A 13639-nucleotide genomic window follows, 5' to 3' on the forward strand; every position below is an offset into this window, starting at 1 on the left:
TCCTCAAGGGAACAGTCAACCTACAACTGCAAAGTGAGTCCCTCTCCAGCAGGGAGCACACGCAGCCCAGACCAGCTTCAACCCTGTTAGGCCTCATCAGTAAGGCATTGCTTGGCTCTTGCAGCACAAACTCCATGGTTTTTGGAATGGACTGTTCCCATGAGGAGCAGGATCAGTACTGATCTACATACGACAGGCCTCCATCTACAGTGAGGAGTTGGAATGGTACCCACAATGACTGCTTCCAGTCTACCCTATTTTCAAGCAATCCTCTCATCATATTTTGTGTTTAGTATTGTCCTGTTCCATGCCACCGTGCAGAGGCCTGCCTCATCAGTTTATCTGTTTGTTCTTTTAGTAGTGCTGAGATGTTTTACACAATGAGAGACTCGAAAAAGTGAATCTGGTAGCACAGATGAGATGACCATTGGAATAATGATGACAGCAGAGGCTTAACCACATGAAGTTGTGTGTAAATGCTTATATGTTTGAAGAAAAAAAATACAGCTAAGATGTCATCACAACAAGTCTTGTTTAGGTGAAAACAAGGCCGATCCCTGGACAGGAATCTCTCAGCCTTCTTGCTTGAATGGAAGTTACAAATACATACACCCACAAGCCACAACACCAATTTGAAGTATGCAGGTACAGTTGCCAGACTGCGCACATGTAAATCTGAATAACATGGCTGCCCTCTTACCCCCTCGGCTCCACTTTGACTCGTACCACTTTAGAATTGGGAGAATCTTATGACCCTCTGACCAACATGGAGATCCAGGGGCCTGTAAACAAAATTGTGCAGTCAAACAGCTGCACACAGTGATTCACAGTGAAAGGTTGAAGAGAAGAGGCAACACGCCTATGCTTCCCAGATTTTGCAAACTTATCTTTATCACAGGCGATAACTCCTGTAGGTGTGAGGGTGGGGCAGCCCTCACTGTCCCACCAAATTGACTCCCAAGTCCACCTCATAATTTCCACTTTAGTAACATTAGTAAAGCTAACCTATGGATGTATTACTAACCTTAAAAGTGTTTTTATATAATGTATGTTGGTTGGTTACGTGGCTCCTTTGTGCTTTTCCTTGCAGATATGCCTATGGATGGTTGGGGGACCATGTCAAATATATTGAGTGGTGCTGTGCTGAATGTTGGGTTTTCCCTGCGACAATGTTCCAAAGATATGGGGATGGCGACTTCCAGGCCCAACGTTGAGGGCCAAGTTGCTTTTTAGGTTGTGTATGCATGGTATATCACAGTGGGAATGTGTTGTTATTTCACCTGCTGAAGCCAAGTGAGTTATGGCATGTCTGCCTTGGTAGTTCTTGTGCTGTGTAGAGTACAAGTGCATCTTCCAAGGTATTAGTAGAGTGATTGTATGGGGTTGATTAAACTGCTAAGATTTCAGGGTTGGTTGTCTGGTGAATCCTAGAAATAGACACCATGTGATGGAAAACAAATGAAGCACCTGCACATTCCGGGAGGAACCGAGGCCTAAACCCACACGTTCCTAACATTCCTATCCACCATGACTACTCCCTTCCTCCGTACCTGCTGATGACATCCACCGCTCTCAATTGATTAATACCTCATAGTTGTAGGAAGGTCACAGTGCTCATCACTCCTAAAGTGATCTAAACTAAGCTACCCATGTGCACATCTGTACTCCTCTTAAAGGGCTCCCGCCTTAATACAACAAACAACTCAGACGAGGCTTGAATAAAAAGCGAGAGACGACCATCGGAACCAAGAGCCTCCGACAATGGCTGTTACACATAATAAATGACGGGTAATACCAAGCCAATACTGATGGCCAATTTCCCTGTACTGTTATAATGATCTATAGGTCCCATTATCCAAATTATGTTGTTGGCTCTTGTACTGCACACATTTTGACATTGGTCTGGCCTTTTAGTCTTTCTGAGCCACTCTAGTATTTTTCCTATCGTAAATAGGAGTCCAAATCGTCTAACAATGGCTTATTTCATTCTGATCCATCTACAGGATTACCTGATTTGGGATTGATCGATCGCAATGTTAATTTTAAAGATCTCATTCCGTTTGTTGTTGATACTGAAAACAATATTTTATCCGGCTGATCAAGGGAGGACTTCTAACTTCCCCTTCTCAGTCATATTATTTTCTTCTTTTATTCATGTTGCATAGCTTTAAGCTTTGAACAACTGATATTAGGTTAGTGCCAGAACGTGAGGCGCTGCACATACACAGCACGCATGCAGCATCTGGGAGTTCTTGCTGGCTGACTGGGGCAACAATCTAAAACACAGTAGCCACAGATCTTTTGCAAAGATTATATCATTATAGGCATTATAACTTTTAGCCTTGCTGGCCACATTCTTTCTTTTGAATGTATACTCTGCTTGAAAAGAAATACTTGGAATACAAACTACATCCTTATTCTGTAAAGATAAATACTGCTCTCTAAAGTAAGATCATTGTAGCTTTTGTTTGAGGGGATTAATGTGACAACATTTGTGAACAGAACTGCACCAGAAATGCATCTCAGTATCTTAGAACTATGAATTCCATGATTCTTAAGAGGGCTTTTTGCAATTTTTGGATATAGCACTGAGTAAATTGTGTAGCGGCTACCTAAGGCACAGTTATGTACTCAGGTCCTATTGCAGTGCCAAGAAAATATTCAGAGGTTTTCTCTCTTTTCTGCACAAATTGTTGATTTATTTGGCTCAGATACCATTTTCTAAGCAGGCCTTTAAAAATGTACTATTACTTAAAAGGTAGAGTGTGGCTTCTGTATTCATTGACTTTATTCTAGCAATGAGATAACGAACATTAGAATACCACCAACTGGGTTAACATCACCTACATCCACTGCAGATGTTAGTAAGCAACGGCTCCCATTTACAGTTTGTCTTTTTTTTTCTTTTCTGTTCGCAGCTCTCTGGTTTGCTAAAGACATCTAGGGGACTTTCAAAAAGTTGATCTAAAAATGCATTCCGCTTGTTGATTACCATTGCCTTGTGGTTTGTAACACACTTTCTGACTTTCCATTTGCTAGTTTTATTTGCTTTAGGCTCTCCAGAGTCATTTCATCCCTCCTGTTGCCTAAACTGTGTTTTCTATATCCTTTCACAAACATTCTCTTTTAGCAGACCTTTATATCTTTTTCTTATCTCATCATATTTGCTCTGCAATCAAAGACAGAGGTCAAATGTCAGGTGATGTCTTCCAAGGGTGCTTGTTTTATTTTCTTTCTTGGACTGTAAAAGTTAGAGGATTTATGTAACAATCCATCTGGATACTGGGGGTAGAAAAGAGTTTTTTGTTTTTGTTTTAGCACAACAACAACATTTAAATGAACTGAAAATATTACAGTAGTAGACTATATTAGAATTATGAAAGCACAAATGGAACACATTGTTTGTTATTTCTGAAGTGTAGGAAAAAATATGAACAAAACAAATGATTAAACTAGGTGATGCAATTTCCACACATTTTCATCTGTGCACAGTATAGTTTTGTTAGTAAAACAGTAAGTCTGTGCAAATGTAATGGTCATTTCAATTGAAAATGTATTGTTTGTAATGGCAGTGTGCTTCCACACCATGAATACTCTATGCCACCCCTCTCCAGTCTGCACCACTCCACAGCACCATCCTCTGCACCACCTCACACCACTCTATGCCACAGCACTCTATGCCACTTCACGCTACACCTCTCTAACATGTACCTCTCTCCTCTATGCCAATGCACTACTGCACTCTACACCACTCCAGTCTAGGACACAGTAATCTATTCTGCACAGCTCTACTCTATTCCACTGTACTCTGCGTCACTCACAGCACTGCACTCTACGCCAATACACTCCACACCAATGCACTTTACTTTGTAACGCTTAACTCTATGCCCCAGCACTCTACATCACTCCATTGCCTCCTGCTCTAATCTACTCTGCACCACTGCACTCTGTCATTGCACTCTAAACCACTTTACTCTACTCCATTACATACCACTCCACGCTACTTCACTCTAAATCACTGCACTCTACTCCACGCTGCGCAATTCCACTTTATGTCACTGCTCTCTACGCCACTTTAATCTTAACCACTGCACTCCACCCCAGTGCACTATACACAACCGCACACTACACCACTGCACACTGACATTCTACTCTGCACCATTGCACTCTCCGCCACTGAACTCTACACCACTCTACTATGCACTTATCCACTGCACTCTGTGGCGCTATACTCTGCACCACTCTAGGCCATTGCTCTCTATTCCACTCAACTCTACCCTACACTCTGCGCCACTCCACTCTGCACTAATACATTGTATGCTGCTCAATTCAATGCCACTGCACCCTGCAATACTCTACGTCAATGCACTCTAAACCAGTCCACACTTCTCTATGCTTGTATGCTACTCTGCGCGACTCCACAATATGGCACTCCAATACACAACACTCTCTGCCACTCCGCAACACTCTACTTTACTCTGCCATTCCACTCTACGACACTCCATGCCACTCTCCTCTATACCACCAGCGTTTAGCCATGCTTACCAGCAGCCACACTACTGAACAGCATGGCTGTGAGCCCAGCTTTTTCCCTGCACCCTAATACTGCTAAGTGATCAAGGATTCCCGGGAGACCTAGGTAAGGAGCCCCAGACTTTTTTGGGAAATCTATACTAATCCACCACTAATTCCTCTTGGGTTCCGGAGTAGTGTGCTACTTTCCGAAAAGCACTTCGATGGCTCATGAAGGGTAGTAAGCGCTATATAAATACTATTACAAAACAATACAATATAAAAGAATTGGCAAAGCCAATAGCTCTTGCCTTGGTGAGACCTATATGCTATGCCAATGCTTGTTTATGAATGGGATCCACAAAAGATCCATTCCATAATGGTGGAATCAGGCCCCTAGATAAGATATTACAGACAAGCAATGGCAAAGCCATTAGGTCTTGCCTGTGCGAATCCTGATGACTGTCACTGTGCTTAAGCCATGATGTGCTGCAATGCGGCTGCTGAGCAGCACGGCTGAAAGTAAAGTAAATAAAGGTGTTATGACTCAATCAATCAATCAGTATTTGTAAAGTGAGGCTACTCACCCGTAAGGGTCTCAAGGCGTTGGGGGGGTGGGGTGGGGGGTGGGGGAGGGGAGGAAGGGGAGGTGTATGTGTGGGGGGGGGGGTGTTTAGGGGAAGGCCTCATCCGAAGAGCCACACCTTGAGATTCTTGCTGAATATGGTGAGCGACGGGTTTTGTGTGAGGTGCAGGGGGGAGGTTGTTTCAGCTCTTCGCTGCAGTGTAGGTGAAGGATCATCCTCCGGCGGTAGTTTTGCGGATGCGAGGGATGGTGGCCAGGGCCATCTGGGCAGAGCGGAGGGATCTTGCGGGGTTGTGGAAAGAGACGCGGTGGTTCAGGGAGGCTGGTCCTGCATTGTGTCGGGCCTTGTACGTGTGGGTGAGAAACTTGAAGGTGATTTCCATCTCGACTGGTAGCCCGTGAAGGTGCTCAGGTATTTGGGATATGTGTTCTCAGCTAGGAAGGTTGAGAATGAGTCTGGTGGCGGCGTTCTGGATGAGTTCTAGTTTTGTAATGTTCTTGGTGATGTGCCGGCATAGAGGGCATTGTTGTAGTCAAGCTTGCTAGTGACTAAGGCGTGGGTGACGGTCCTGTGTCAGTATGCTGGGATCCATCTGAAGATCTTTCGAGGTTTACGCAATGTGCGCCAGCAGGAGAAGGAAACAGAGTTTAAATGGCAGGTCATGGTTAGGGAGGAGTCGAGGATGATTCCTAAGTTGCGGGCATGCTCAGTTGGTGGGGGGGGAGGAAGGCTGAGGGATGTGGGCCACCAGGAGTCGTCCTAAGCTGAGGTGGCGTTTCTAAAGATGATGAGCTCAGTCTTGTCAGAGTTGAGCTTGAGGCAGCTTTCTCTCATCCAGGTGGCGATGGCTTACATTCCTGAGTGAAAATTCCTTTAGGCTGTGTCCGGGTCTTCAGTGAGGGCAATGATGAGTTGAGTGTCATCGGCATATGACACAATATTCATACCGTGGCTTCGGACGATGTCAGGGAGAGGGGCCATGTATACGTTGAACAGTGTGGGACTCAGTGAGAATACTTGGGGGACTCCGCAGTTGACTCCTGTGGGTCTGGAAGTGTAGGGTGGGAGTCTGACCCTCTGCTTCCTCCTGGAGAGGAAGGGGGGGATCCATTCCAGGGCTCTTCTGCTTATTCCTAGGTCGTGGAATCTGGTGCGCAGAGTGCTGTGGAAGACCATGTCGAATGCTGCTGAGAGGTGTATGAGTGCTGCAGTGTGGCAGCGGTCTAAGAGTAATCTGATGTCATCGATGGCTGCCAGGAGGGCAGTCTCCGTGCTGTGGTTGTTGCGGAGGCCAGACTGGGAGCTGTCCACAGAGTTGTTGGCCTCAATGAAATTCCCTAGTTGTACGTGGATTGCTTTCTCCAGTATTTTGGCAGGGTAGGGTAGCAGCGAGATGGGCTGGAAATTCTTTAGTTCTGATGGGTCGGCCGAAGGTCTCTTCAGGAGAGGGCGTATTTCGGCGTGTTTCCAGTCCTCAGGGAAGGTGCCAATGTTGATGGAGCAATTGATTGTGTTCTGGAGCTTGAGGGCGATGGATGCACTGGCTCTGATGTATATCTGGTGCTGCAGGGGTCTGAGGGGGCTCTGGAGTGGGTGCTGTTCATGACTGTTTCCGCTATGGTGAGCGCAGACCAGATGTGGATGGTCCTGGTGGGAGCTGGGGGGTGTGGGTCGGTCACAGGTTCCGGTGCCAGGATTTCCCGGGAGAAAGCTGTTCTAGGTGTCCTGGATCTTGTGGTGGAAAAAGGAGGCAGGTTTGTCGCAGAGGGCCTGTGACGGAGGGATGCTGGTGGCTTCGGGGGAGGGGCGGGAGGATCTGTAAACTTGTTGATAACCGAGAAGAGTTCCTTAGAGTTGTGTGTGGAGGCGTTGATGCACTCCTGGAACGCGTCCTTCATAATGTTCTTGATTTTTCGGCAGCGGTTGCAGCTCCGAATGAGGTGAGGCCTTCGCTGGTTTGGCTGTTCCTCCATTTTTTCTCTAAGCGTCTGCGGGTATGCTTTGATTCTTGGAGTTCGGTGGTGAACATAGCTGGCTTTCTTGGGTCCGATGTCAGGCGGAGAGGGGCTAGAGTGTCGGTGCATTCGGTGAACCATGCGCTGAGATTGTGCACTGCTGTGTTGGCATCGTCGGAGGGAGGGTTTTGGCGAGCAATGAGTTGAGTTGCTCATTGGTGATTTCGTTCCATTTCCTGAGAGGAATCCTGGAGGTACGGGTGTGGCTGCTGGGTGCAGTGATAGTGAAGTGTATGCAGCGGTGGTCGGAGGTGAAGATGCAGTCCAGTGTGTGTGCGATGTGTGTGGGTGCAGAGACCAGCTGTCTGAGGCTGAGGGTGGCTAGGTTGTCAAGTAGATCGTTGGTGTTTGGGTCGGTGCAATCCATTGTTTGAGAGAAGGTTAAACAATTGGTCCCATCAAAATATTTTTTTAAGCTTAGTCTTGTTTGTTGGTGGACGTTGGCTCTGTATGCACTATTTCAAAGTAAGTAATAGTATGCACAGAGTCCAAGGATTCCCCTTAGAGGTAAGATAGTGGCAAAAAGAGATAATACTAATGCTCTATTTTGTGGTAATGTGGTCGAGCAGTAGGCTTATCAAAGGAGTAGTGTTAAGCATTTGTTGTACATACACACAGGCAGTAAATGAGGAACACACACTCAGAGACAAATCCAGCCAATAGGTTTTGTTATAGAAAAATATATTTTCTTAGTTTATTTTAAGAACCACAGGTTCAAATTCTACATGTAATATCTCATTTGAAAGGTATTTCAGGTAAGTACTTTCGGAACTTTGAATCATTACATTAGCATGTATACTTTTTACATAAAACATAATAAGCTGTTTTAAAAGTGGACACAGTGCAATTTTCACAGTTCCTGGGGGAGGTAAGTTTTTGTTAGTTTTGTCAGGTAAGTAAATCACTTACTCACGGTCTCGGAGTCGCCGGAGGGTCCTCCCTGGGTGTTGGTTCACGAGTCGGGGTCGCCGGGTGTAGTGTTGCAAGTCTCACGCTTCTTGCGGGGAGTTGCAGGGGTCTTTAAATCTGCTCCTTGAAACAAAGTTGCAGTTCTTTTGGAGCAGTGCCGCTGTCCTCGGGAGTTCCTTGTTTTTCTCGAAGCAGGGCAGTCCTCTGAGGATTCAGAGGTCGCTGGTCCCTTGGAAAGCGTAGCTGGAGCAGGTTTCTTTGGAAGGCAGGAGACAGGCCAGTAGGACTGGGGCCAAAGCAGTTGGTGTCTTCTGTTCTTCCTCTGCAGGGGTTTTTCAGCTCAGCAGTCTTCTTGTAGGTTTCAGGAATCTAAATTCTTAGGTTCAGGGGAGCCCTTAAATACTAAATTTAAGGGCGTGTTTAGGTCTGGGGAGGTTAGTAGCCAATGGCTACTAGCCCTGAGGGTGGGTACACCCTCTTTGTGCCTCCTCCCAAGGGGAGGGGGTCACATCCCTAATCCTATTGGGGAATCCTCCATCTGCAAGATGGAGGATTTCTAAAAGTTAGAGTCACTTCAGCTCAGGACACCTTAGGGGCTGTCCTGACTGGCCAGTGACTCCTCCTTGTTATTCTCATTATTTTCTCCGGCCTTGCCGCCAAAAGTGGGGGCCGTGGCCGGAGGGGGCGGGCAACTCCACTAGCTGGAGTGTCCTGCGGTGCTGGCACAAAGGGGTGAGCCTTTGAGGCTCACCGCCAGGTGTGACAGCTCCTGCCTGGGGGAGGTGTTAGCATCTCCACCCAGTGCAGGCTTTGTTACTGGCCTCAGAGTGACAAAGGCACTCTCCCCATGGGGCCAGCAACATGTCTCGGTTGTGGCAGGCTGCTGGAACCAGTCAGCCTACACGGATAGTCGGTTAAGGTTTCAGGGGGCACCTCTAAGGTGCCCTCTGGGGTGTATTTCACAATAAAATGTACACTGGCATCAGTGTGCATATATTGTGCTGAGAAGTTTGATACCAAACTTCCCAGTTTTCAGTGTAGCCATTATGGTGCTGTGGAGTCCGTGTTTGACAGACTCCCAGACCATATACTCTTATGGCTACCCTGCACTTACAATGTCTAAGGTTTGGCTTAGACACTGTAGGGGCACAGTACTCATGTACTGGTGCCCTCACCTATGGTATAGTGCACCCTGCCTTAGGGCTGTAAGGCCTACTAGAGGGGTGACTTATCTATACTGCATAGGCAGTGTGAGGTTGGCATGGCACCCTGAGGGGAGTGCCATGTCGACTTACTCGTTTTGTTCTCACCAGCACACACAAGCTGGCAAGCAGTGTGTCTGTGCTGAGTGAGGGGTCCCCAGGGTGGCATAAGATATGCTGCAGCCCTTAGAGACCTTCCCTGGCATCAGGGCCCTTGGTACCAGGGGTACCAGTTACAAGGGACTTACCTGGATGCCAGGGTGTGCCAATTGTGGAATCAAAAGTACAGGTTAGGGAAAGAACACTGGTGCTGGGGCCTGGTTAGCAGGCCTCAGCACACTTTCAATTCAAAACATAGCATCAGCAAAGGCAAAAAGTCAGGGGGTAACCATGCCAAGGAGGCATTTCCTTACATTTGTCATAAGAGGAGTGATATTAAACACTATTTCAGGTGAATAATCCACTGTGCCAATAGGCCTGGACAAGAGTAAATGGTTGTTAAAATCACCTATAATAACTATGATGGAGCTGGAGAAGCATCTAAGATGTCAAAGTTCATCCAAGAAAGCAGCAAATCTAGCTGCAGCTTTTTAAAACCCCTTAGTAAATATGGAACAGAGAAGACAGGCTTAACTTAGAGCAATGTGTCAAATATTTATGCAGTGCCGAATCAGTAATAAAGTCAAAATGCAAAGCAATCAAAATCCCAAAGAGAAATATAAAAATAGAGTAAAATTCAATAAACATAATGAAAGAAATAAACAGAATGACAGAAACCCAAAAAGGTGAACCAGAGAGAGGATTTTTTTTTAACGTTTTAGGTAGAAAAGGCGCTAAAAAGCATGAAGTATCAAAGATAGTCAATAGTTTTGGTAGTCCCGGATCCAGATGCACTTTGAGGATCGAGCGTGGGTCAAATACATCATCTGGGTTCGTTGTGGATAAAGATTTACCTTCTGGCTTACTCTTAAAGCCTCAATCCACCATAGAAGTATACTTTTAAAGCCCCCAGGAGGAACTCAGAGAGTAAGGGCCTGGTTTAGAGTTTGACGAAGGGGTTACTACGTCACAAACATGATCCTGCCTGCTCTATTACAATTTCCATAGGCTATCATGGCATCGTAATATGGCGGGCAAGATATCCGTCATATTTCTGACAGAGTAACCCCATCCACCAAACTCTAAATCAGGCCCTAGAAGTCTCACAGGATGTTAGACACAGCGCAACAGCAGGGTCCAGTCCGGCCAGGTCCAGATACCACTGGCCAGCTTGACACTTCCTGGAAAAGCCCTCTTGCAGCTTGTCGTCTCCCTGTAGCTGCACAGGAGGGCATCTAACTGACCACAGGAGTCAATTTCCTTGCCCTGAGTATAATAGGCAGCAGGTCAGAGCCAGGCCAGTCATCTTATCAACTTCAGCAGGTCTAGAATGTGTTTTCAAGTGGGTGTCTAGGGATGCCACATTTATGCCTGGCAACAGCTAGTGGGTGGGGATGATTCCTAGACCCCCCCTACACAATGGAGTAAACATTTCCAGGGCCTGACCCATCTACTTTTGCAGTAGTTCCTGTTCCTATGCTCCAATACTACTTAAGCCCTGTACTGTCTAGGAGAACAAGTGCATTGACTTAATGAGTCACTGAAAGAGCTTGATGGTACTTTAAGGGGATTGCCGGGCATATAGTGGAAGTCTCTGGGTACATGTACAAAATTAATGTCATGTCGTCATTGTACAAAATATTGTGTTAATTTCCCCTCTCATCCTCTCCGAGGGTTTGTGTGGTAAAATGGAGTTAAGTGGGAGAGGATAGGCATCGTCCGTCTCTACAGCTACGTGTGGTATGTATGCATGGGGGGGTATACCAACAGTGTGCAAATTGTACTTGGCCACATAGATAATGTAAGTGAAAATTCTGGGACATCAAATCCACTCAGCGTGTATGGAAGGGACAGGGTGTGCCAACTTATCCTAGGTTGTTTTCCAGCCCAGGCTAGTGTAATTAAATGGGATCCAAGAGTTTTGAAGAAATGTTGAGAAGCACAATGAGGATATTAGAGATGAGGTAAAGGAATCTAGGGAGTATTATCCTTTTCACGAGGGCTATACTATCTGCTACAGAAAGCAGCATTCTGTCAAAGCAAGAGACCTGCTCTTTCAATTTAGATATTGCACTCCCACAATTTTCCCGAATCACTACCTCTGTATCTTTGTGAATCCAGACCCCTAAATATTTTACTGGGTCTGTTGTCCAACCAAGAGGGAATTCCAGTGCACATGGCACCGCGCTGGACATCAATGGAAACACAACTGATTTCTCCCAATTTATTTTAAAATCGGAGTGCCATGCAAAGCGTGTATATTCCCCGACTATGGGTGTTAGATTTAGAGAAGGGATCCATACATACAGGACCATGTCATCTGCACAAAGGGACACGTCAATTGGTCGCAATCAGAATCGTAATACAGTAGTTGCAAGGCGCTGATGGGAGTACAGCTGCTAGGGGCTCTAGGACTAAAGTAAGCAATAGTGGAGGGAGGGAGTAGCCCTGTTGTGTTCCACGACCTATAGGTAGCAGCTCTGAGACATGTCCATTTACCCGAATACGCACCTCTGGAGCAGTGCACACCAACAACACTCATTTGAGAAAGGATTCAGGCATGCCTATCTTGCTCAATATGGTGAACATGTGTGTCCACTCAACTGAGTCGAAAGCCTTAGCAGTGTCCAAGAGAACAGCAACCACTGTCACTGAGGGGTCCAAGTATTGCAGAAGTACAAAAATCATGTGCAGATTGTCCGTAGTAAAGCAAGCCTGTACAAAGCTGGATTGATCTCACACAAGAACATACATGGTTAAAAAGAGAGAAGTGCATGTGGGCCTGGAGGCACAGGGATTCAAGATGGCAGCAGTGGGAAAATATGGCAATACAAATGTTTACAAACACAAAGCATAAAAGAGCACCCCAAAAAAATTCTCACCTACATGATGAATGTAGGAGCAGAACAGCTGCTCTTGAAATATCAAATCCATGGACAAACCCATGGGCCTTTCAGTGTTTTTTGCAAAAACGTCACATTCACCAACATCAAAACTGATGGATAATATCTTTCAATCAAACTTGACTGAGGAGGATTAATTAATGGCCGATTACCCATTAAGGCCACACCATAAAGAAGTTATTTAACACATCAACATTTTACAGTTACTGAAGTGTAAGACAAAAAGAAAGAACAGAAAAAAATAAAATCATACAAATCTTATCCTGGTGCAATGAGGGCATTCCCAGGCCCTACCCCAATGCCATGAAGGAGTACAGTGTACTTCACCTACCCGAAGCCATGACTACATCCCATAGGAAATAGAGAGTCACCACCACAGCATATAGTTGGGTGCCCAATTCGGTCACGCCTCTACTTACTTGATCCACAGTATACTTTATGTAATCATAGAAGTCACTCCGTGTGTAAATGGCGTATGTGTCATCAGAGCCGTCTGAGTAATCCTTCAGAAACAAGTGCCGGAAAGCAATAGTGTTCTCTTCTTTAAACGTCACCACCATCTGGTTGCTGAGTCCGAAGAGAATGAGCTGCAAAAGGAGTGAAGTGAAGAATAGGCAAATATTAGCTGATACACAATGCATGTGGCAGATGAAGCAATCATCAGTTAAAGATCAATGGCATCACAAAAAGGACAAGCATAGGTAAAGCAAGTGAAGAAAGACCAAGCTTTACCAACTAAGGAAGCACACAAGAGGCCAGACCAACATATAACACTGAGTATTTACATTCTTTATTTTGTTAAGCACCATTGTGACACTGCAAGCATTCAAAAGTGCTAAAAAGAAGAAGAAAAATAAGAAATATGGTCCACCGGAAGAAACACAATATTTAGCACTAAGGTTGCCTGCAGGACAATGGTAGACACCCTATGCTATATGAGCTTTCAGAGGTTTTCTGAAGAGTAGGTGGTAGGGCATGGCCCTTACCTCCTAAAAAGCATCCCAAAGGTTTAGGGGTCATTACAGATGGAGAGCTCTCCTTGAACCCAAATTGGAGCAATGGCCTCCTTGTGCTTGTTCACTCTGCAAATGATTTAGGAGATACCCATGTTATTCACACAGGCTGCCCTACCTACAGTAATAAATGGCCACAATCCTATCTAGGTAAAACTTAAATATATGTCAGAATACCAAAGACCCTACTCCATAGACTGCAGATGGTTCAGAACCAAGGAGCTAGTCTGATTTTTAGACTACCTAGAAGACGCCATGGCTCTGTTGAGGGACCTCCACTGGAACACACAATCAAATTCAAAATATGCTGTATTACTTTTAAAGTCCTACATGGTGACAGTCCACATCCAACAGCATCAACAAATACTTTCCAACTTGCAAACCTCACATTTTGTCACT

The 13639-nt window shown here is 45.5% G+C and overlaps 1 protein-coding gene across 3 annotated transcripts in view; it reads right to left on the reverse strand.

Annotated features, from left to right (window-relative positions):
* MCOLN1 (mucolipin TRP cation channel 1) overlaps window positions 1-13639 on the reverse strand; it is a 108403-nt gene that overhangs the window by 71285 nt on the left and 23479 nt on the right. For all 3 annotated transcript variants that reach the window (XM_069231661.1, XM_069231662.1, XM_069231663.1), the window contains exon 3: window positions 12647-12814. In XM_069231661.1, the coding sequence (XP_069087762.1) occupies window positions 12647-12814 (168 nt within the window). The remainder of the gene's footprint in view (window positions 1-12646; window positions 12815-13639) is intronic.

This window comes from Pleurodeles waltl, chromosome 4_2 (assembly GCF_031143425.1).
Source record: "Pleurodeles waltl isolate 20211129_DDA chromosome 4_2, aPleWal1.hap1.20221129, whole genome shotgun sequence".
NCBI lineage: Eukaryota > Metazoa > Chordata > Amphibia > Caudata > Salamandridae > Pleurodeles > Pleurodeles waltl.